This window comes from Pan paniscus, chromosome 11 (genome assembly GCF_029289425.2).
Source record: "Pan paniscus chromosome 11, NHGRI_mPanPan1-v2.0_pri, whole genome shotgun sequence".
Taxonomy (NCBI): Eukaryota; Metazoa; Chordata; class Mammalia; order Primates; family Hominidae; genus Pan; species Pan paniscus.
This window is the reverse complement of record NC_073260.2, coordinates 41,400,818-41,426,128: the sequence shown is the minus strand read 5'-3', so window position 1 is coordinate 41,426,128 and position 25,311 is coordinate 41,400,818. Positions and strand designations below refer to the sequence as shown.

At 45.7% G+C, this 25,311-nt stretch overlaps 2 protein-coding genes and 1 non-coding gene across 3 annotated transcripts in view; 2 read left to right on the top strand and 1 right to left on the bottom strand.

Moving 5' to 3' along the window:
- The first annotated feature begins 3,218 nt into the window (after positions 1–3,218).
- LOC112440968 (U6 spliceosomal RNA) lies at positions 3,219–3,324 on the top strand. The gene has a single exon (XR_003028945.1). It is a non-coding gene; the product is annotated as a U6 spliceosomal RNA (small nuclear RNA).
- A 2,788-nt stretch (positions 3,325–6,112) lies between these two features.
- TRIM14 (tripartite motif containing 14) overlaps positions 6,113–25,311 on the bottom strand; it is an 81,314-nt gene continuing 62,115 nt past the window's right edge. Inside the window, exon 7 of the mRNA XM_055117818.2 lies at positions 6,113–6,810. The gene's annotated coding sequence lies outside the window, so the exon portion shown is untranslated. The remainder of the gene's footprint in view (positions 6,811–25,311) is intronic.
- NANS (N-acetylneuraminate synthase) overlaps positions 16,799–25,311 on the top strand; it is a 34,037-nt gene continuing 25,524 nt past the window's right edge. Inside the window, exons 1-2 of the mRNA XM_008974061.5 lie at positions 16,799–16,919; positions 24,248–24,772. Coding sequence (XP_008972309.1) covers positions 24,641–24,772 — 132 coding nt within the window. The 5' untranslated portion in view covers positions 16,799–16,919; positions 24,248–24,640. The remainder of the gene's footprint in view (positions 16,920–24,247; positions 24,773–25,311) is intronic.

Sequence of the window (25,311 nt, the reverse complement as noted above, 5' to 3'; positions counted from 1 at the left end):
TTTACAAATGAACTACATATTTCTGATTGAGAATGGCTAATAAAATTCTCCTCATTATTTCATTCAAGGTCCCTAAATACCCACTGTGTTCCAAGCACTGGGTTGGGACACAGCAGATCTGAGTTCCATACACTAATCCTTTTCCACTTAATGTCAGTTATTTAAATGGATCAGGTCAAGTGCGATAGTGCGCACCTGTAATCTTAGCTACTCAAGAGGCTGAGGTGGGAGGATGGCTTGAGGCCAGGAATTGGAGGCTGCAGTGTGCTATAATCACACCTGTGAATAGCCACTGCACTCCAGCCTAGGCAATGTGGCAAGATCCCATCTCTAAAAATAAAAATAAACAATTTTAAAAGGGCTGGGCATAGTGGCTCACATCTGTAATTCCAGCACTTTGAGAGGCCAAGGCCGGAGGAATTTTTGAGGCCAGGAGTTTGAGAACAGCCTGGGCCACAAAGTAAGATCCCCATCTCTACAAAAAAAATTTAAAAATTAGCTGGGCATGGTAGCATGTACCTGTAGTCCAGTTTCTTAGGTGGCTGAGGCAGAAGGATCCCTTGAACCCAGGAGATCAAGGTTACAGTGAACTGTGATCACACCTCTGTACTCCAGCCTGGAGTACACTGGGCAACAGAGTGAGACCCTGTCTCTTAAAAAAAATAAAAATAAAAAATGGGATCAATTTCTGTATAAGTCATTGTTTGCACTCACCTTGTTGGTAAACTGGGAGCAGCTGCGGCTGGAGCACAGTTGAGGCATGTTATCTTGGGATTGCTGAATGCTGCAGTTCACAGTGAGGAGGATCTCCACTTCATTCCTTCTTTACCATCTCAAGAGCTCCTGAGAAAGCTGGAGGTTTGGCCGGGTATGGTGGCTCATGCCTGTAACCCCAGCATTTTGGGAGGCTGAGGCGGGCAGATCACTTGAGGCCAGGAGTTCAGGACCAGCCTGGCCAACATGGTGAAACCCTGTCTCTACTAAAAATACAAAAATTATCTAGGCATGGTGGTGCGCACCTGTAGTCCCAGCTATGTGGGAGGTTGAGGCATGAGAATCTCTTGAGCCAGGAGATGGAGGCTGCAGTGAGCCAAGATTGTGCCACTGCACTCCAGCCTGATCGAGAGAGTGAGACTCCATCTCCAAACAAAAAAAAAAAAAAAAAAAAAGGAAAAAGAAGAAAGGTGGAGGTTTTTGGAGCATTCTCAGAGTGCAGTATTTGTTTCTAAGTCTCAGCAGGGGATGTAGAGATGGGGCAGAGGCAGGTGGTTCTTCCATTCCACCCCAAACCTCACTGGACTCAGACTCTCAGGGATACACTATAATGACTGCTAACTTTGGTAGCACCTGCACCTAGTGTAGCTTCCTAATTCTTCCGTGAATCCCAGGGAGAACACTGTAAAATGATCATATGATCTTTTATTTCTCACTTAATTCATTCTGTGTCATTCCATTGGTTTGTGAATTGTGTCAATAGATAGAAAGTTTGGACTGTGGGTGTCTGGAAATATATCCAGCCCTTCTACATTAATTCTTATGAAAAAAATATTTTATTCACCTTTTTTACTGTAAGATGAATTTCCCAGTAATGTAACCTTGATGCAAATAAATGCTCTAACTGTTGTGCCAAAAGTTGCAATTAATAAACCCAATGTCTTGTTCTTCTTCTCAACCCAATTCTAAAATGAGGGTTTTCTCTAAGATGCAAATTCTAAGACACACGAATAATCTTCTCATATAAGGTTGACGGTTTCTCTAACACAAAACTCTTAACAGTTTGGATATAAAGTGGCTGTACTAGGATGTATTCAATTTCATAAAGTTCTCTACAGCTTGTAGCTCCATTAGAAACAAATCTCAGAGTCTCAAAAACCCTCAGAAAACTAGGAATGGAGGGAACTTCCTGAATTTGATTAAGAACATCTACAAAACCCTGCATTTAATACTATACTTAATGGTGAAAAATGGAATGCTTTCTTTCTAAGATTGGGAACAAGGCAAGGATGTCCACTCTCACCACTCCTATTCAACATATAACTGAACATTCTAGGCAGTGTAACAGGCAAGAAAGAAAAGAAAAGAAAAGGCACACATTTCAGAAAGGCAAAAATAAAATGGTCTGTATTTGCAGATGATACAATGATGTGGTAGAAAGTCCCAAAGAATCTACACACACACACACACACACACACACACACACACACAAAATTCCTAGAATCTATATACTAACGAACATATGGAAACCAAAATTAAAAGTAAAATACCATTTATAATAACTCAAAACATGCAATATTTGGGTGGAAATCTAACAAAACATGTATAGGATTTCTATGCTGAAAACTATAAAATGCTGATGAAGGAAATCAAAGAATATCTAAATAAACTGAGAGGTAAAACTGTGTTCATGGGTTGGAAGACTAAACATAATAAAGTTGTCAATTATTCCCATATTGGCACACTTTCTATCAAAATTCCAACAAAATCTATTTCTTGCAAATATTGACAAAACTTTTCTAAAATTTATGTGGAAAGGCAAAGGAACTAGAATAGCTAGAGTAATTTTAGATGGTTTATTAAAATTTAGCTAATTTTAGAGAAAAATCAGTCTACCTAAGTTCAAAACCTGTTATATGGTCACAGTGTGGTTCTGGCCCAGGAATAGCACACAGATCAATGGAACAGAACACAGAACTCGGAAACAGAGCCACACAACTATTTTTGACTGCTGATTTTTGACAAAGGTGCAAAAGCAATCAATGGAGACAAGTCTTTTCAACAAATGGTGCTGAAGCAACTGGACATCTATAGGCCCCCAAATCAACCAAACAACAAAACTTTGACATAAGTCTCATATATTGTACAAAAATTAACTTAAAATGGACCTCAGCGCCAGACGTGGTGGCTCACGCCTGTCATCCTAACACTTTAGGAGGCCAAGGAGTGAGGATCACTTGAGGCCAGAAGTTTGAGACCAACATGGCAAGACCTTGTCTCTACAAAAAACACAAAAATTTGTTGAGCATTGTGGGGCACACTTGCAGTCCCAGCTACTACAGAGGTTGTGGTGGAAGGATCGCTTGAGCTTGGGTGATGGAGGCTGCAGCAAGCTATGACTGCATCACTGCATTCCAGCCTGGGTGACAGAGCAAAATCCTGTCTAAAAAAAAAAAAAAAAAAAGACCTCAGACTAAAATGTAAACATAAGACCATAAGACTTTCTGCTCACTTTGGCAACACATAAACCAAAACTGGAATGATACAGAGTAGATTAGCATGGCCCCATGTAAGGATGATATAAAAATTTGTGAAGCATTTCATATTTTAAAAACAATTCTATAAAAAATTTAGAAAAAAAAAGAAGCACAGGAGAAAACATTTGGGATCTAGAGTGAGGCAAAGAGCTCTTAAACTTAGCCCCCAAAACATGATTCATAAAAGGAAACATTTATATATTGGACTTTGTCAAAATTAAAAGCTTTTGCTCTGCAAAAGACCTTGTAAAGAGGATAAAAAGACAAGCTACAGCTACAGACTGGGAGAAAATATTTGCAAACCACATACCTGACAAAAGGACTAGTAACTAGAAATATGAAGCACTCTCAAAACTCAACAGCAAAAAAACAAGAATAGAATTAGAAAATGGGCAAAAGACATGAAGAGATTTCACTGAAGAGGATATACAGAAGGCAAATAAGCACATGAAAAGATGTTCAACATTATTATTAGCCATTTGGGAAATGCAAATTAAAACCACAATGAGATATCACTGCACTCCTCTCAGAATGGAAAAAATGAAAAATAAGGACAACACCAAATGCTAGTGAGAATGCAGAGAAACTGATCAATTATATATGTCTGGTGAGAATGTAAAATCATACAGCCACTCTGGAAAACAGTTTGGCAGTTTCTTATAAAAATGAAACATGTGCCAGGCACAGTGGCTCATGCCTGTAATCCCAGCACTTTGGGAGGCTGAGGCGGGTGGATCACTTAAGGTCAGGAGTTCGAGACCAGCCGGACCAACATGGTGAAACCCCTCTCTACTAAAAATACAAAAATTAGCCGGGCATGGTGGTGCATGCCTGTAATCTCAGCTACTCAGGAGGCTGAGGTGGGAGAATCGCTTGAACCCAGGAGACAGAAGTTGTGGTGATTGAGATCACACCACTGCATGCCAGCCTAGGCAACAGAGTGAGACTCCATCTCAAAAAAATTAAAATAAAATAAAAAATAAATAAAAAGGAACACACTACCCATACACAAAACAACCAGGATGAATCTCCAGGGAATCATGCTGAGGGAAAAAAGCCAGCCCCCAAAGGTTACAGAACTGCATGGTTCTGTTTATTAAAAACCCTCTTAAAATGACACAATTATAGAAATGGAAAATATTAGTGGTTGGCAGAGGTTAGGGAGGGGGTGGGGCTGGAGGGAAGTGGGTGTGGATATACAAATCAAAATGATGGGTTTATTGGGGTGTTATGGGGTGATTCAGAAAATCCAAGGAAGGGTCTCAAAAGAGTTGAAACTGGGCAGCTCTGAGCAACTCAGTTGGCAGAAGTTTATGGACTTGCCATTCCTCATGATTTCCGGGCTACAGAGTCATCATTAGCAGAGAGAATCGTGAGAGAAGAGAACCTGGTTGATAGAGCTTTGGAAGGATAGCCAAACATCAAGGCTGGGCACGATGTCTCACGCCTATAATCCCAGCACTTTGGGAAGCTGAGGTGGGAGGATGACTTGAGCCCAGGAGTTTGAGACTAGCCTGGGTAACATGGCAAAACCCCATCTCTACCAAAAAACATTATCTGGGCAGGGTGGCACACATTTGTGGTCCCAGCTACTCAGGAGGCTGAGGTAGGAGGATCACTGAGCCTGGGAGTTCAAGGCTGCAGGTGCCACTGCATTCCAGCTTGGGTGACAGAGTGAGACCCTGTCTCAAAAAAAAAAAAAAAAAAAAAAAAAAATCCACATCCTTGTTATTATTTATCTTTCCAATTTTAAATATCCTAGCAAGTGCGAAGTGGTATCTCACCATGGGTTTGGTTTGCATTTCCTGATAGTTAACTATGTTGAGCATCTTTTCATGTGCTTATTGACCCAGAGATGATCTTCTATCACATGTCTGCATCAGGTTGGTCAGCTTCCGAGGACAGTATCACACGGCGGAGCCCAAGTTACTATGGGGCGCTCTGGTTCCTGGGGTTGTTTTCAGAGATGACCATGAGGAAGCAGTGTGGTGAGAAAGGTCTCCCATGAAGATACGGATTTTTTTTGTTTTGTTTTTGTTTTTTTTCGAGACAGGGTCTTACTCTGTTGCCCAAGCTGGAGTGCAATGGCGCGATCTTGGCTCACTGCAACATCCACCACCCAGGTTCAAGCGATTCTCCTGCCTCAGCCTCCCAAGTAGCTGAGACTACAGGCGCCCACCACCACACCCAGCTAATTTTTGTATTTTTAGTAGAGACGGGGTTTCATCATGTTGGCCAGGCTGGTCTCGAACTCCTGACCTCAGGTGATCCTCCTGCCACTGCACCTGGGGAAATTTTGAAGCCCTAGAATGGAGGAGATTCCCAATGACAGTGAGGGAGAAGCATGAGAGTTGTGAAAGCTTTGGGGACCCTTTGAAGTTAAGGGTGAGATGAGAAGGTGGAGACACGTCAGACCCACTGTCCTAACTGGGTACGGGGAGGGGCAGGACCAGCCAAACTAGGGATGAGGCCAGTGACAGGGATAAACTGTCAAGATGAGGTCTGAGGGTGGGAAGGTCCCCGCAGGTTGCGGGCGGTGGAAACAGGCATGGGAGTAGGGGCTCAGGAATGAGACCCCTCCCTGAGTGTTTCGGCAGGTCTGAGCCAACGGGGCCTTACACACCTCTTCTCACGTAGTCCTCACTACTGCCCTCTGGTGGTGGCTGTCTCCATTTCACAGGGGAGGACGTTGAGAAGTTCCTCTGCGTGAAAGGACAGAGCTGGGAGGTGAACCCCGGCCTGAATTATCCAGAACCCTGTGCACTTCTCAGGACACTGTAGTGTTCCAGGACCCCATAGGGACCCAGTGAGGGAAGAGATTATTATCATTTGGAAGACATTTGGGGTGGGGGTCTCAGCCAAAACATCAACTCATCAGAAAGACTCCTCTTGGCCACCCATCTAAAGAAGGTCCCTTTCCTCATTTCTCACGCGGCACTCAATTAGTTTCTTCACTGCCCTCATCATAATTCAAGACCATATAGTTATATGTGAATATAGTTTACTTTTATTGTAAACTACAGTTTGCAGGAAAAGGACCGTGGAGGCCTCTTTTGTTCCGCATTCTATCCCCAGCACCTGCTGTGGTACCAGGCACGCAAGCAGGCACTCGAAACTGCTTTGGTGGATGCAGCAGTGGGGTGCACTGGAAAACGGAGGCAAGTGAGGGATGTCAGAGGTCACAAGCCTCCACCAGAGACTGAAGGTGTTGACTTTCACCCCCCACACCCTCCAGAGTGTGATGGGGGGTTTGCTCTCTCAGGGACAGCATAAAAATGATGCTTATGTTACAGGGATGAGAACCAAGGTTGGGGAAGCAGAAAGTAGGTGGTGTGACCAGCGAGGGTGTGATCAGCAAGGGTGCCAAAAATGGGACAACTGACAGCCTTGGAAGAAGCAGGTTCTTTGGCCATGGGACCTGAGGCAGGCCCTCAGCAGCTGGGGTTGGGCAGCTTGGGTGGCTCCATGCTTCACTTCTTCCTCTGAGGAACTGGCCAGAAAGCTGACTTCAGCGACGACTCAGGGAACAGTCAGGTTCACCCAAGGGGCAGAATGTGGCCTGAGAACAGATGAAGTCAGTTACGCCTCAGTCATCGCTGTCATATTTTCTCTTCTGCACTTGCTCATTCAGAAAATATTTATTGGCATCTACTAGGTATTAAGAAGTCCTTGTAGGCCGGGTGTGGTGGCTCACGGCTGTAATCCCAGCACTTTGGGAGGCCAAGGTGGGTGGATTACGAGTTCAGGAATTCGAGACCAGCCTGACCAACATGGTGAAACCCCATCTCTACTAAAAATACAAAAATTAGCCAGGCGTGGTGGCATGTGCCTGTAATCCCAGCTGAGGCAGGAGAATCGCTTGGACCCAGGAAGCGGAGGTTGCAGTGAGCAGAGATCGTGCCATTGCATTCCAGCCTGGGCAACAGAGTGAGACTCTGTCTCAAAAAAACAGAAAAAAAGAAAAAGAAAAAGAAAAAAAGAAGTCCTTGTAATGCCAGCACTTTGGGAGGCCGAGGCAGGCAGATCACCTGAGGTCAAGATTTTGAGACCAGCCTGGCCAACATGGTGAAAACCCATCTCTACTAAAAATACGAAAATTAGCCAGGCCTGGTGGCATGTGCCTATAATCCCAACTACTTGGGAAGCTGAAGCAGGAGAATCGCAGGAATCTGGGAGGCAGAGGTTGCAGTGAGCCAAGATCATGCCACTACACTCCAACCTGGGTGACAGAGTGAGACTCCAACTGAAAAAAAAAAAAAATGCTAGGCAAGGTGGCTCACATCTGTAATCCCAGCACTTTGGGAGGTTCAGATGGGTGGATCACCTGAGGTTAGGAGTTCAAAACCAGCCTAACCAACATGGAGAAACCCCATCTCTACTGAAAATACAGTATTAGCCAGGGGGATGGGGGGCTCATGCCTGTAATCCCAGCTACTCAGGAGGCTGAGGCAGGAGAATTGCTTGAACCCGGGAGGCAGAGCTTACGGTGAGCCCAGATCGCGCCATTGCATTCCAGCCTGGGCAACAAGAATGAAACTCGGTCTCAAAAAAACAAAACAAAACAAAAAGTCCTGTGCTTGGTGCTGGGGATAGAGTAGGAGAGAGTCCATGCCCTGATCTCCTGGCCCCGTAGGACACAGTGACAATACAAGGCTCCAGGCAACCTCAGGCAGAGGCCTGACCTGACTTGTCACCTTGTCTCTCTAGGGCTTTGCCCTGGGTTCAGTGCTGGGAAGGTACTCCAAATGGTTCCTTAACTGAAGGCGCCTACACTCTAGAGGGAATGACAGACAAAAGAGGCAGATGTCATAAAGGGTGAGAAGTGGGCAAAGAAGGGGCCGGGCACGGTGGCTCACACCTGTAATCCCAGCACTTTGGGAGGCCGAGGCAGGAGGATCACTTGAGGTCAGGGGTTTGAGACCAGCCTGGCCAACATGGTGAAAGCCTGTCTCTACTAAAAATACAAAAATAAGCCGGGTGTGGTGGCATGCACCTGTAATCCCAGCTACTTGGGAGGCTGAGGCAGGAGAACTGATCAAACCCAGGAGGTGGAGGTTGCAGTGAGCTGAGATCGTGCCACTGCACTCCAGTCCGGGCAACAGAGCAAGACTCCATCTCAAACAAACAAACAAACAAACAAACAAAAGTGGGTGAAGAAGAGGGTCTTGTGGGAGCCCAGAGATGGTTACTGGGGAGATCAGAGAAAGTTCTGAGAGGAAGCAGCTTGTGCACTGAAGGACCTGCAGACAGTAGCCAGGTGAGGCTCAGTGTGGGAGGGTGGAGGAGTGGGGAGTGTGCAGGAACAGGAAACAGGCTGTGCCAAGACCTGGAGGTGACAGAACATGATCCTTTAGGGAACTCAAAATAGTTCTGTGTAGCTGGAGCACAGAGTGGCAAAAAATTAGGCAGGAGTCCTAAAGGCTAGAAGAAGTTTTCTAGGAGCCAACTTCAAAAGGAGCTTGGCACAGTTGGGGTAGCCACTGGGGCCTCAAACTCCAGAGGGTCTAATCTGGAAACTGGACCCCCCATCCTCAACCTTGACCCCGTGACCTAGCACTCTGGGTACTCTAGCTTCTCCAAACTAAGTTCTTCCTTGCCTTCTCCTGTTAACAACAGGAAAGAGTCTGGTTTAATATGTTGTTATTACTTGTTTTTCTTTGAGATGGGATCTCATAATGTTGCCCAGGCTGGCCTCTAACTCCTGGGCTCAAGCAATCCTCATGGCCTCAGCCTCCCGAGTAGCTGGAAGGCTACAGGTACATGCCAGTGCACCCGGCTCTTATTTTTATTTTTATTTTATTGTATTTTATTTTTGAGATGGAGTCTTTCTGTGTCACCCAGGCTGTAGCACAGTGGCATGATCTCGGCTCACTGCATCCTCCACCTCTTGAGTTCAAGCTATTCTCCTGCCTCAGCCTCCTGAGTAGCTGGGATTACAGGCACGAGCCACCATGTCCAGCTAATGTTTTGTATTTTTAGTAGAGATGGGTTTTCACCATGTTGGTCAGGCTGGTCTCAAACTCCTGACCTCAAGTGATCTGCCCACCTCAGCCTCCCAAAGTGCTGGGACTACAGGCATGAGCTACCAAGCCCGGCCTAATTTATTTTTAAAGAACTTCCTACATGTTCTCAGCCATTTGGACAGATTGAACATTGATTCATTATCCAAGCAGAAAAAGCACCAGAAACTGACTTTAAATCCAAGAATAAGAGTGGAATGAAAATTGATTCTTTCCTCTTTACTATAGTAAGACAAAGTACTACGTTACTTTACTGAAAATTTTTATTTAGTCACAAATGAGCCTAACTTGCTTTCGTGAGATGACTATTTTTAAATGTGATTTCTCTTTTTTCCTTTAATTTCCACTTATTCACAAATTATACAAAACTGCAATAGCTTTCTTCAGTCAAAAGCGACTGAGTTACTTTAGTGCTGGATTTCATTTTCTCTGTGATCAGAGTCCGCTGCTCAGCCTCACCCCAGAATGTGAAGGCCATTTAAACCTGAGACACGGCCAGGTGTGGTGGCTCATGCCTGTAATCCCAGCACTTTGGGAGGCCGAGGCAGGCGGATTATGAGGTCAGGAGTTTGAGACCAGTCTGGCCAGCATAGTGAAACCCCGCCTCTACTAAAAAATACAAAAATTAGCCAGGTGTGGTAGCAGGTGCCTGTAGTCCCAGCTACTGGGGAGGCTGAGGCAGGAGAATCGCTTGAACCCAGGAGGCAGAGGTTGCAGTGAGCCGAGGTCGCGCCACTGCACCCCAGCCTGGCGACAGAGAGAGACTACGTCTTAAAAAAAAACCCAAAAAACAAAAAACAAAAAAAACCTGAGACACTAAACACATGCCCTCTAGAGTAGCACACCCATATTTCATGCATGATAAGTGAACCTGCTTCAACCTTCCTCCCTCTTATTTTTACTTTTAGAGGCAGACTCTCACTCTATTGCCCAGGCTGGAGTGCAGTAGCATGATCACGGCTCACTGCAGCCTCCACCTCTGGAGGCTCAAGCAATCCTCCTGCCTCAGCCTCTTGGGTAGCTGTGTAGCTGGGACTGAAACTGCCTTTGCAAAATTATGACTGGGACAGTGAAAGAGCTCTAACTTAACTGACTCCAACTTGCTTCTAACCTCCAAGCTGTCCTTGTTCATTCCTGGGTGTAGGCTGAACTAACTTTGGGAGAAAATTAGTTTATAGTTTAAACAAAGACAGTAACAGTCCTTTCCCAAAGCAGACCTCCTTCTTGCCTGGGCTCTAGATTGCCTTTGTAGGACTAATATTAGCCATAAGATTAGAAATTATGGTTCAAGAGTCACACAGCTGGAGGGGGACAAGATTCTGACCCTCCCTAAACTGCTCCTAAGGTCAGTGCTTGAGATATTTTGCAGACCCTGCACTTGATGGATCAGCTGGCACCACCCAGATCAATAAACTGGCTCATCTGATCTTGCAGCCCTGACCCAGGAACTGACTCTGTGCAAGAAGAGAGCTCCGACTCCCTATGATTTCATCCCTGAACAATCAGCACTCCCAGCTCACTGGCTTCCCCCACCCAGCAAGTTATCCTTAAAATCTCTGCTCCCTGAATGCTCAGGGAGACTGATTTGAGTAATAATGAAACTCCAGCCTCCTGCACAGCCGGCTCTGCATGAATTACTCTTTCTCTATTGCACTTCCCATGTCTTCATGAATTGACACTGTCTAGCAGCGGGTAAGGTGAACCCCTGGGTGGTTACAGGACCACAGGCATGTGCCACCATGTCTGGCTAACTTTTTTAGTTTTTGTAGAGACCAGGTCTCACTATGTTGCCCAGGCTGCTCTTGAACTCCTGGGCTCAAGTGGTCCTCCTGTCTCAGCCTCGCAAAGTTCTGAGATTACAGGCATGAGCCACCGCACCCGGCATCTCTCTCTTTCCTTTGGTTGCCTCCTGTTGGTCTCCAAACACGCACTTCCTCAGAACCCCTCAACTCTTTGGATTCCTCCAGCCCAGGGTCCATTTTCCACCTGCTTTGACAACAGAGCTTTTCCAAGAAAGGGCTATTTTCACTTTTTCTATTTCTTCAACTCCCCTTTGCCACCAAATCTGCTGTCTCCAAGTGGCCCCCTGATCCCCATGGCCGCTGGTGTCTTCTCGTTCCTCATTCTCCTGGACTGCTCGTGGCCTTTGATGTTGTGGGCCTCGCCTCCTCAGGACACACACCTGCTCTGTCTCCTGCTTGTTTCTCCCAGGGCAGCTGCACCTGCTGTCTCCTCTGCACTGCTTAGCCCCCGGCATGCGCTCTCCTGCAGCAGTCGGGCCTATCCTCGGTCTTTTTCCAACTCAGAGTGGCTCCCAGATCCCTCTCCACTCAAGACCTCTGCTCTGAGTTTCCACATTGCCTTTCCTCCTGCCTGGGGGCAGCTTCACCTGCGTATTTTCTTTTCTTTTTTTTTCTTTTTTTTTTTTTGAGACGGAGTCTCGCTGTGTCACCCAGGCTGTAGTGCAGTGGTGCGATCTCAGCTCATTGCAACCTCTGCCTCCCAGGTTCAAGCAATTCTCTGCCTTAGCCTCCCAGGTAGCTAGGATTACAGGTGCCCGACATCACGCCTGGCTAATTTTTGTATTTTTAGTAGACAGGGGGTTTCACCATCTTGGCCAGGCTGCTCTTGAACTCCTGACCTCTTGATCCACCCGCCTCGGCCTCCCAAAGTGTTGGGATTACAGGTGTGAGCCATCATGCCCAGTGATTTTTTTATTTTTAGTACAGACAGGGTTTAATCATGTTGGCAAGGCTGGTCTCAAATTCCTGGCCTCAAGTGATCCACCCACCTTGGTCTCCCAAAGTGCTGAGATTACAGGTGTGAGCCACTGTGCCTGGCCAGTATTCTCATCTACAGTTTTAGTATAGTATTTAGGGGGAACAGTGTACTATTAGGTAAATAATGAGCTCTAGGATGAGGAATAAAATTCCCAGTATTAAAAGTCAAGATTTGAAAGCATTAGTTGGGGGACTTGCAACCCACAAATAATTTAGGATTTAGTCCAAATTGCAGGAAAAAAAAACTTAAGAACAACTAACAACAGGTGTACTATAGTTGTTTTTGAAGCCAATTTTTTCTCTCTCCATTCTTCATTTTTGTTAAAGATTTGTATTTTTAGTAGAGATGGGGTTTCACCATGTGGGCCAGGCTGGTCTCAAACTCCGACCTCAGGTAATCCACCCGCCTCGGCCTCCCAAAGTGCTGGGATTACAGGCATGAGCCACCTCACCCAGCAATAAGGACATCTTTTTTTTTTTTTTTTTTTTTGAGACTGAGTTTTGCTCTTTTTGCCCAGGCTGGAGTGCAATGACATGATCTTGGCTCACTGTAACCTCCGCCTTCTGGGTTCTAGTGATTCTCCTGCCTCAGCCTCCGGAGTAGCTGGGATTGCAGGCATGTGCCACCACGCCAGGCTAATTTTGTTTTTTGTTTTTTGTTTTCGTTTTCGTTTTTTTTTTTGAGACGGAGTCTTGTTCTGTCGCCCAGGCTGGAGTGGAGTGGCACAATCTCGGCTCACTGCAAGTTCCGCCTCCCAGGTTCACGCCATTCTCCTGCCTCAGCCTCCCGAGTAGCTGGGACTACAGGAGTCTGCCACCACACCCAGCTAATTTTTTGTATTTTTAGTAGAGACGGGGTTTCTCCATGGTGGTCAGGCTGGTCTCGAACCCCTGACCTCAGGTGATCTGCCCGCCTTGGCCTCCCGAAGTGTTAGGATTACAGGCAAGAGCCACCGCGCCTGGCCTAAGGACATCTTTTAAAAAAAAGTTTTCCTGGCCGGGCGCGGTGGCTCATGCCTCTAATCCCAGCACTTTGGGAGGCTGAGGCGGCGGATCACAAGGTCAGGAGATTGAGACCATCCTGGCTAATCCGGTGAAACCCTGTCTCTACTAAAAATACAAAAAATTAGCTGGGCGTGGTGGCAGGAGCCAGTCTCTACTAAAAATACAAAAAATTAGCCGGGCGTGGTGGCAGGAGCCTCTAGTCCCAGCTACTCGGGAGGCTGAGGCAGGAGAATGGCGTGAACCCAGGAGGCGGAGCTTGCAGTGAGCCAAGATGGTGTCACTGCACTCCAGCCCAGGCGAACGTGCCAGACTCTGTCTGAAAAAAAAAAAAAAAAAAAGAAGTTTTCCTATAATTTTTAAATTGGAAAATTGCCTGGACACTTAGTATCTATTATTAATCTTAGATCTCAAATTATATGACAAGTTTGTTTTTCAAGCATTTATTCCATTACATTTACCTGATTATTTAATAGTTTTCCTAGATTAACTGTGATATCGAATAAGCACTAAACCACTTGATCAATAAATGCAAACAAAAATGCTAACAATTCTTAAAACATTTCTAATGTTATTTTACCTATAATGTTAAAGTCAGCTTATTTATTAAAGAGCTTACTTAGGCTGGGCGCAATGGCTCAAGCCTGTAATCCCAGCACTTTGGGAGGCCGAGGAGGGCAGATCATGAGGTGAAGAGATTCAGACCATCCTGGCCAACACGGTGAAACCCCGTCTCTACTAAAAATACAAAAATTAGCTGGGCATGGTGGTGCGCGCCTGTAGTACCAGCTACTCAGGAGGCTGAGGCAGAAGAATCACTTGAACCTGGGAGATGGAGGTTGCAGTGAGCCGAGATCACGCCACTGCACTCCAGCCTGGAGACAGAGCGAGACTCTACCTCAAAAAAAAAAAAAAAAAGAGTTTACTTAAGTCATGCAATCTTGAAAAAGCATTTGGTTAGTCTTTCTTTTTTGATAAAGTATTTGATTTAAGCACTTTTATTTTTCTTTAAGCCAGTTAATTAGAACTCATACATTTTTAGTAGTGAAACATTGTGTATACAACACATAAATACATAGACGTATTAGGCATGCCAATAGAAGTACATCTTATAGACTCATAAGACCTCTTTTTTTCCCCCTATTTAGACTTGCAAATTCTTGATAACCTGTTTCTTTACTCTAGGGAATTGTCAGCTGACTAGCCCTAAATTTGCATTTTTTTTTTTTTTAGATGGAATCTCCCTCTGTTGCCCAGGCTGGAGTGCAATGGCGCGATACTGGCTCACTGCAACCTCCCCCTCCTGGGTTCAAGCGATTCTTCCGCCTCAGCCTCCCGAGTAGCTGGGATTACAGGCATGTGCCACCATGCCCAGCTAATTTTTGTATTTTTAGTTTTGCCATGTTGGCCAGGCTGGTCTGGAACTCCTGACCTCAGGTGATCTGCCCACCTCAACCTTCCAAAGTGCTGGGATTACAGGCATGGGCCACCATGCCTGGCTAATTTGCATGTTAAAGCAAACAACTCTTAGGTGAAAAATCAGATAGCAAAATTTACATCTCTAAATTCAGAGAGGAAAAAGTCTGGTGTGCTAGAGGGAAGTTAAAACTGATTTAATTGCCAGTTAAACATAAAATTATAGAAATCTATCATAAAGGCCTTTTAAATACACATACACAGACACACATACACACACACACACACAGATCCTATAGCTTTTATTTCAGAACTCTAGCCATGAGATAAACTCAAATTCACCGGCTTGCAAAAAAAAAAAAAGTTTGGATCTAAACAGTGGTTTTTATCTCAGCAGAAAAGTAACAGCAGAGTTAAAGCAAGCAGAAAAGAAAATAGAGAGAAAGAGAACTTAGAAATTCTGTGGACCTTTGGGCTCTTTTTCCTTAATGCAGTGGTCATCTTGTGCACAAAGACCATAATATTTCCATTTTACACAAATTCTAACAAGTAGAGGTGCCGTAACACTAAGAGTGCCCCAAAAGGGGTTACTCTTCTTGTTTTCTCCGCCTTCTTAGATTATTTGTTTCCTTTTTTTTTTTTTTCTTAAAAGGAAGAACTAAGCTGTGTCCTAGGGCTTTTGTGGAGTGGGTCAAAGTGTGTGCTGCTTGAGGGCAGGACTCCATAGTGTGTCACCACTGAGGTGTTGCTGCCCTCTTAGCGTCTCAGTTTCTGACTCTGCAGGTCTAAGCCCCTTCAGGAGGGCTGAAAGTGCGGAGTCATCAGCTTCCATATGCCCTTCCTGGACGAGCCTTTTTAAAACTAATTTTGGTGAGGGTTCCCTGTAGGGCCATTGCACGTCGAGGGTCAACCCTCCAGACACTCCCACGTGGCCCCCGGTCACCCAGGGGCACCTTTCAGCTAGCAAGGGCAAAATGCCCTTTCTCTTTTTTTTTTTTTTTTTTGAGAAAGAGTCTCGGTCTGTCACCAGGCTGGAGTGCAGTGGCACCATCTCGGCTCACTGCAACCTCCAACTCCCTGGTTCAAGCTATTCTCCTGGTTCAGCCTCCCGAGTAGCTGGGATTACAGGCACGCGCCACCATGCCCAGCTAATTTTTGTATTTTTAGTAGAGATGAGGTTTCACCATGTTGGCCAGGATGGTCTTGATCTCCTGACCTCGTGATCTGCCCGCCTTGGCTTCCCAAAGTGCTGGGATTACAGGCATGAGCCACCGTGCCTGGCTGCAAAATGCTCTTTCTCTTGGATGCTGAGTAAACTCAGTCTGTCATTTACCTATGAAAACAGCAGTTCAGTTCCTCACTTAAATGTACACAGACAAGCCAAATTGAGATTAATTTTGGGAGAAAAAGCAATGGAGAAGACCCTTTAGAATGCGCCTCTGAGCTCAGTGTGGTGGCTCACACCTATAATCACAGCACTTTGGGAGGCCAAGGCGGGTGGATTGCCTGAGCTCAGGAGTTTGAGACCACCCTGTGCAACATGATGAAACCCTGTCTCTATTAAAACACAAAAAATTAGCTGGGTATGACGGTGCATGCCTGTAGTCCCAGCTACGTGAGAGGCTGAGGCAGGAGAATTGCCTGAACCCAGAAGGCGGAGGTTGCAGTGAGCCAAGATTGCACCACTGCACTCCAGCCTGGGTGACAGAGCAGACTCTGTCTCCAAAAAATAAAAATAAAGAATGCACCTCCAAACTAGAAGTAGGATCCTTAAACAACAGCCTCCTAAGACAGAAAAAAAACAACAGCCAAGACTACTTCCTGTAAATTGTGCTCAGCCACCCCTAAATTTGTAGCTCTCGTCCACCATTTCACATGCCAAGGTCAAATCCTCTCTCAATACAAGGTCATCTCTGGTATCTCTTGTTAAATCAAGTTTAGCCTAAAGCTGCCTCCTTACATATTTTAAGTTCAGCCTAAAGGTTTCTCTGTACATCGTGAACTATAACAAGTGGAGGTATAAACAAACCATGGCCCACACCTGTGCCAATTACTGAGTTTTTGGCCAATCAAATGTAGCCAACTGTTTGAACTGTGTTCAAATAAGACAAATGCTGAGCTGTAACCAATCCAGTTGTTTCTGAACCTCACTTCCGTTTTCTGTACATCACTTCCCTTTTTCTGTCGTAAACCTTCTTCCACCACATGGCTGTGCTAGAGTTTCTGAGCCTAGCCTGGCTCAAAAGGCTCCCCAGTTCATGGATTGTTCATTTCTCAATTAAACTCCTTTAAATTTAATTCAGCTGAAGTTTTGCTTTCATCAGATGGGGTCAGAAACAGGATCTGAAGTAGAGCTTCTTCTAATGACCCCCGGGGTGCTGAGTGATCAAGCAAGGTACCTGCAGGACCCATTTGTGTCCATTGATCTCTTGGAGCAGCTGGGGATCATGGTAAGTTCTTGCTCAGATTTCAGAACTCCATGGATTTGTGCTTTGAGCTCTCCGAGTTTCTTTGAGGAAATTTCTGTTCCAAACTGGGTTTGGAAATCACAACAGAAATTGGACTGGGTCCGGGATTGAATTAGATCTGGTAATTAACTGGCTTGGATCCAGTTAAGGCCTCTTACATCTGACTGGGTCAGAAAGAAACTGGTAGTAAATGGTAATATTGCAGGGGGTATAAAATTTGGGTTTTGGAAATTCACAGGGATTTTTGTTTTTCACCCCTTTGTTTCATTTTTCTTCAGTGCTTACACAGGAAAAAAAATCATTGGCTAAGTTAATCAAGGGAACCCGAGAGCAAACCCAATATCCTAGGTAAAAATTTGATACTTAATTTCTGAAGAACTGAGTTCCTTCTGACTTATACATGCGTAAGTATTAGGGCCCTGGAAGCAGCGAAGTCTTACAGAAATGGTGAAATCGTACTAAAGGTAACTTACAGTGGAACATTCCAAATGAATAAAACTGCACTGAAATGCATTTGAAAATGAGGGCTCCCTAATTAGTCTCATCTAGGGATGTCTGTTGATATGCAGAAGAGTTTTTTTGTTTTTTGTTTTTTTTTTCAGAGATGGAGTTTCGCTCTTGTTGCCCAGGCTGTAGTGCAATGGCGTGATCTCGGCTCACAGCAACCTCCGCCTCCTGGGTTCAAACAATTCTCCTACCTCAGCCTCCTGAGTAGCTGGGATTACAGGCATGCGCCACCACACTCGGCTAATTTTGCATTCTTATTAGAGAGGGGGTTTCACCATATTGGCCAGGCTGATCTTGAACTCCTGACCTTGTGATCCACCCGCCTTGGCCTCTCAAAGTGCTGGGATTACAGGTGTGAGCCACTGCGCCCAGCTGATATGCAGAAGAGTTTAAAAAGATTTCCATATTTTTATTTAAAGCCTTTACAAAAGGCAAATAAAAAGCTTAGGCAACTAATTGATTAAAAAAAATTAAATCTGCCTTGTACTCTTTGCTGACAGCTATGAGTGACAGGATTAGGCACGTACAGGACCTTAGAACCTGGGGAAACTTTTCCCCCCAAAGGTGAAATTTGAGGGCTGATGGGACAGCTGGAAAAGGTCCCTTTGTGACCAAAAAGTGACCACTTGAACTTTTGATTCAGTATCACTGCAATGGGTGGGTGATATGGCTTTGTTGTGTCCCCAACTAAATCTCATCTTGAATTGTAGCTCCCATAATTCCCATGTGTTGTGGGAGGGACCTAGTGGGAGAGAATTGAATCATGGTGGCAGTTTCCCCCATACTATTCTCATGGTAGTGAGTAAGTCTCACGAGATTTGATGGTTTTATAAGGGGAAATCCCTTTTGCTTGGTTTTCATTCTCTCGTCTGCTGCCACGTAAGACGTGCCTTTCGCCTTCCACCATGACTGTGAGGCCTCCCCCACCACGTGGAACTGTGAGACCATCAAACCTCTTTTTCTTTATAAATTACCCAGTCTTGGGTATGTCTTTATCAGCAGTGTGAAAATGGACAAATACAGTAAATTAGTACCAGTAGAGTGGACCACTGCTGTAAAGATACCCAAAAAGATATTCAAGCTCTAACAGCCTGGGACTCCTTGGGTAAAACAGGAGGCACCACAGAGCCTGTTTTGGGAAAAACCTCTGTTTTTCTCATGAAACCCCAGGAATTGGAAGCAGTTAGAGCCCTCTCAAAATCTAAGGCTCTGTTCTTTTCTGCATTGCATTATCTGATATTTTTGAGTTTTGGGGGTACCAGAAGTTACTTCACATTATGAGAGAAATTTAGTGTGTAATAGCTAGGTAGGAAATACAGTTTTGGGGATAGCTAATGGCAATTATGGGGGAATTCTCAGCTTTTTGCATGTTCGGATCAGAGAAGCATGCTCTTGGCCACCTAGAAAGCATGGAAATGAGCCGGGCGTGGTTCCTCATACCTGTAATCCCAGCACTTGGGGGGGTCAAGGCAGGCGGATCACAAGGTCAGGAGTTTGAGACCAGCCTGGCCAATGTGGTGAAACTTCATCTCTACTAGAAATACAAAAATTAGCTGGGCGTGGCGGCACATGCCTGTAGTGCCAGCTACTCAGGAGGCTGAGGCAGAAGAATCGCTTGAACCCAGAAGGTGGAGGTTGCAGTGAGCTGAGATCATGCCACTGCACTCCAGCCTGGGTGATGGTGTGAGACTCCTTCTCAAAAAAAAAAAAAAGTATGGAAATGTCACCCACACCCCCTGACTGAGAGACAAGACTCCCATGGATGATGGGCTAGTCACAGAATGGGCTGGTTAGCTTTGGATTGCTTTGCAATTAAATGCATGGTAAAATCATTGCACTGTCTTGTCCATAGCATTTCTCCTTTTGGGATCTGAGATCTGATCTAAAAATGAAACCCTTAATATTGGGGGAATCCATTTTACCTTCCAGGTGTGCCTGCTTATTAGGTCCTAGAAACTGCTTTCCTCACCCTGTTCTACAAAGGGCTCCACTCTAAAGCCAGTAATCCAATTAAGAAATGTAAAAACTGGCAAATGAAAAATCCTACAGCTACTGGATCTTCTTCCATCTGTCTGTCTGTGTAGTTATATATGTGTTGTGCGTGTGATGTTTATATAAAAGAGCTCTGATTAATTGGCTTCAAGAAAAATAAGTACTTAAATATTTTGAAAGAAAAATAAAAACTGTAATGCCTTTTAGTTCACATGACTTTAGTAACCTTTGGGAAATAAAAACAATTTTAAAGATTATTGGTAAAATAAAGACATTTAGTCTAATTTAGGCAGGTCAGATATTAGGTTTGCTAAATGCTTTAAGGTTATAAACTGCTTCTTTGGCTTTTGAAAATCGTTCAACTTGAGTAAAGGAATAGGCTGGGCATGGTGGCTCATGCCTATAGTCTCAGCATTGTGGGAGGCCGAGGCAGGTGGATCACAATGTCAGGAGATCGAGACCATTCTGGCCACATGGTGAAACCCAGTCTCTACTAAAAATACAAAAATTAGCCAGGCGTGGTGGCGGGCACCTGTAATTCCAGCTACTTGGGAGGCAAGACAGGAGAATTGCTTGAACCTGGGAGGCAGGTTACATGAGGGAAACAGAGGTTTTTCCTAGAATGGGGTCTGTGACACCTCCTCTGTTTTTCCCCAGGAGTCCCAGGCTGTTAGTAATTATCTTAGGTTCTCTCATGTGGACATCAAGAATGGCAAGAAGACAAAATGGAGAAAAACAATTCAGTTGACTGAAAAGAAAAAAAAAAACTTTAATTTTCCTTCAGAAAAATAAGATCCAAGAAGAGAAAAGAAAACAAACATAAAGGCTTTTTAAATATATGTACAGTTTGCACATCCACTTTTTATTAAGCTGATTTTAACCATATAGCTCTTTTTTCTTAAAAAAAAAACTGTTAAATTTTTGTTTTGTTTGTTTGAGACAAAGTTTTGCTCTTATTGCCCAGGCTGGAGTGCAATGGCATGATCTCGGCTCACTACAACCTCCACCTCCTGGGTTCAAGTGATTCTCCTGCCTCAGCTTCCCGAGTAGCTGGGATTACAGGCGTGTGCCACCACGCCTGCCTAATTTTATATTTTATTAGAGATGGGGTTTCTCCATGTTAGTCAAGCTGGTCTCAAACTCCTGATCTCAGCTGATCCACTCTCCTTGGCCTCCCAATGTGCTGGGAATACACGCGTGAGCCACCGTGCTCAGCCTAAAATCTTTTATTACCAGACTAGCCAGGACAGCCAATATTTCTGGCTTTTGAATTCTACCACAGGTAACATCCCATGTGAAATTAATACATTTTAACTAAGGTCATAACTTAACCATGGATGCATAAAGTGTCTTAAAGAGATAGTAAGCAGTTTTTGTTTTTGTTTTATAATAATTAGAGTCTCCCCAAAGGTAGTTCAGCAAAAGTAAAAATAAAGACAGGAAACCAGAATCGGCCCATGGGGAAAAAGAATCAATAAATGGCAAAAAGTTACACAAATAACAAACCAGAAAGGGCTCACTCCCTAAGCCCCCTGAGCCAAGAATTGAACCTGGGCCACCACTGTCAAATGCCAAAGCCTTAGTACTGAGCTACCGCATTAAGCACTTTCTATTGCTCTTCCCAGAAGGAAGATTTTGAGCTTGCAAAGGCTTTTAACTGCTCAAGATAATTTTTAGGGCTACCTATGACATGAACCCCAAAATTCCTGTCCTCTGGATGGCAGAATCCAAGATAAAGTATCCTCACATGGTCACAAGGTTAAGTTCAAGGACATAAAACAACATGAGAGAGAAACTTCATCTGGTATTGGTTTCAGGGACTCACAGAAAAGTTTGTAAGTGACCAGCCTGCTGAACTGGCTTTGGACAGTTTGCTTATATGGCTCCTAAGTCCATGTTCTATCCTGTGATGCCCCCTCCATTATAGAACAACACAGAAAAACAAATTCATAGCACTAAGTACACCAGATTTTCTATAGCCTAAACTAGTCTCATAAGTCTTTCTTTCTATTAATCAGACCTTTGTAGAGGAGACAGTGATGTTTAACATACACACACACACACATACAGGCCAGAAAGTTGGCTAATAAGTTGTTACCCTTTTTGCCGGCATACCAGGTTTCCAGGTTCCCTTTCTCTGCAGCTTCCAGAAGAACGGAGCGGCCTTTGATAACTGTTCACTATGCTATAGCTGTGGGGGCCAAGCCCACTACAAAATAAATAAATAAATAAATAAATAAATAAATATCATCCTTTTCTGTTTTATGGAACCATAGGCAAAGCTTCTCAACTTTGTAAGATGCTGCCCGATGGGCTGCATGGAGAACCGAATTAACATTTTCCATCTCAGCTGAAGCAAAATACACGTAACAAAACAGATAGTAGTCACCTCATTGGGCACCCAGTATCACCCTAGCAAGGCTCAAACTGTCTTCCTTTGGTCCCTATCATCTTTGATCCACTCAAGGTGGGGAGGGATGGCATCAATGAGTAGTCTCTGGGCAAGACAAAGAGCAGAGAGTTACCCCTTAACAGTCAGGCCTGTTAAGCTTTTTTTTCAGAGCTCACTGAATGTGACCATACTTACAGAGGGTTTTCTGAGTTAGGCCTGCTGGACTTGCATCAGAAATTCCCTCAGAGATCCCCTCCACATATACAAACACACACACAAAGACAAGACGGACAGAAGGCCTTCCAAACCAAGATCCCTAACCAAGAATTCCAAGAGTATTCCTTCCAAACTATCCTATTCTCCGTCTGAGAAATCTCCCCGAAATCTTACTGATTGAGGAGAAGTCTCCAGAACCAAGACTCTTCCTACTAATTAGGGAGAGTAAACCGAGACCCCTGAAGAAGCTGAACCAATTGGGAGAAGGAAAGGGGTGTTGGCAGCACCAAGACTACTCACCAAATCAGACACCCCATAATGGGGCTGCAGCTGCAGACAATCCATGATGGGGCTACAAACAGACACTGTGATAAGGTTACAGTTACAGGCACCCCATGGTGGAGCTACAGAGGGACACCTCGCCATGGAGCTCTAGTTATGGGATATCTCCCCAGGACAATTTCTCTATTGCAAAGTGTACTCCATACATATTGGGCTAGTAGTGCCCTGCCGATAGAGATGACGCCAGAGTCAGCCCCCAGTCCAAAACTAGGTGGCCGCTTGGGCTGGCCTCTGGATCCATCGCCAGAGGGGGTCTACAGAACCGGGGCAGGTAGCACAAGGGCAATCCCGAATGAGCCCCCAAATTTTTAACTGCTCAACTGGTTCACCATGCCCACTACCTACACAGCTGATTTATCAAAATAGGGGAATTGCAATAGAGAGAGTAATTCATGCAGAGCCAGCTGTGCAGTCTGGCTGAGTTTTATTATTACTCACATCAATTTCCCCTAGCATTCAGGGATCAGAGGTTTTTGGGGTTTTTGTTTGTTTGTTTTTGAAATGGAGTTTTGCTCTTGTTGCCCAGGCTGGAGTGCAATGGCACAATCTCAGCTCACTGCAACCTCCGCCTCCCAGGTTTAAGCGATTCTCCTACCTCAGCCTCCCAAGTAGTTGGGATTACAGGCATGCACCACCATACCTGGCTAATTTTGTATTTTTAGTAGAGACAGGGTTTCACCATGTTGGCAAGGCTGGTCTCGAACTCCTGACCTCAGGTGATCCACCCGCCTCAGCCTCCCAAAGTGCTAGGATTACAGGTGTGAGCCACTATGCCCCACCTGGGAGATCAGAGTTTTTAAGGATAATGTGGTGGGTTAAGAGAGGCCAGTATGTCAGGAGTGCTGATTGGTTGTGTTGGAGATAAAATCATAGAAAGTCAAGGCTGTCTTCTTGTGCCAAGTCAGTTCCTGGTTGGGGGACACAAGATCAGATGAACCAGTTTATCAATCTGGTGGTGCCAGCTGATCCATCAAGTGCAGGGTCTGCAAAATATCTCAAGCACTGATCTTAGGTTTTACAATAGTGATGTTATCCCCAGGAGCAATTTGGGGAGGGTCAGAATCTTGTAGTCTCCAGGTGCATGACTCCTACGTGTCTAATCTTGTGGCTAATTTGTTAGTCCTACAAAGGCAGTCTAGTTCCCAGGAAAGAAGGAGGTTTATTTTGGGAAATAACTTATCTTATTTTTTAAATTAATTAATTAATTTATTTATTTTTGAGACAGAGTCTTGCAGTGTCACCAGGCTGGAGTGCAGTGGTGTGATCTGGGCTCACTGCAACCTCCACCTCCCGGGTTCAAGCGATTCTCCTGCCTCAGCCTCTCGAGTAGCTGGGATTACAGGCACGCACCGCCACGCCCGGCTAATTTTTTTGTATTTTTAGTAGAGACGGGGTTTCTCCATATTGGTCAGGCTGGTCTCGAACTCCCGACCTCAGGTGATCTGCCTGCCTTGGCCTCCCAAAGTGCTGGGATTACAGGTGTGAGCCACCGCGCCCACCCAGGTGATTGTATTTTAAGAGCCCGGGGCTGGGAGTTCCGGGTACTAGTCCCATCTCTGCTTTGGCTTTCTGGATGGCTTTGGACAAGCCAGTGCAACTTCTCGAACCTGTTGCCTCTCATATAATAGGAACCTCCGCCACTTCTTGAAAACTTACTACAAGCCAAGTATTGTGATCAGGGGTTTCTATACGTCATCTCACAGTTCTATTTTATTTTTTTGCTTCAGAGAGAAACAAAAATAACGCTCCGGAAGACTGAGTAACGTATATATGAGCAGGAGCTGGTGACTGGCATAGGCTGGACTCGATCCAGCTCTGTGATTCTAACTCTAGCAACCCTGTTTTTTCCATTACACCATAGGGCGCGCTCTCCCCATGCTCCTGAGAGCAGGACATAGACTATGCCCTGCGCAGACAGCCGTCCGCCTCCTGCAGGGAATGCTTGCTCCTGGGTGCACGCACGGATACCGCGATGGTCCGAGACCACGCTCTGGGACAGCAAGCCTCAAGCCTCGCACAGGAGAGGGCCGCGGAGCTTCCTCGACCCGCCCCGCCGCCCTTCCCGCGGGAGGCCCCGCCCCGATTGGCTGTCGGGAGAGAGGCGGGGCCTAGGGGATTGGCTGCCCGGCGACCGCGGGCTGACGTGGCGGGGCTGGCGTGTGGGTCTCGCAGCGCTGCTCACAGAACAGAGTAGAGGCGGCGGCGGCGGCCGGACCCAGACTGGTAGTGAGGCGTTGGACTCCGAGCCGCTGCAATGCCGCTGGAGCTGGAGCTGTGTCCCGGGCGCTGGGTGGGCGGGCAACACCCGTGCTTCATCATTGCCGAGATCGGCCAGAACCACCAGGGCGACCTGGACGTAGCCAAGCGCATGATCCGCATGGCCAAGGTGAGGCGGCAGCTCCCGGGACCCGGGATTCGGGCGCCGGGAGGGGCGGGGCGGGGCCGCGGGGAGCCAGGGCCACACGGCCTCCGCGGCTGGGTACCCTGGTCCGGCCTCTTCCCGCCCGCCAGTTCCGTTTTCGGAATCCTTCGGATCCCTCTTCCTCACCGTGTCCGCCACCCTCGTGACCTTTCTGCATTACAGCAGCTGCCTCCTAACCCGACCTGTTTCCTCCCCGTTCTGGTGCCAGAATAATCTTTCTAAAAGTCAGACTTGATCAGACCATCCCCCCTGCCTGGCACCTTCTGTGGCTCCCTCCTGCCCGCGGGTAGAGTCGAAACCCTTTAACATAGCCTTCAAGATTTTAATGACTGGGCCCCTTCCAGCCCGTCATAATTCTTCTCTGACATTCTTCAGCGGCACAGAGTTACTTTCAGGAATGACAGTTCCTGGAAGTTGCCGTGGTCTCTCTCACCCGCCATTCCCTGTATATGAAATATGAAGTGGTTAAAAGCCGGGCCTTTGAGTTCAAATCTCAGTTCCAC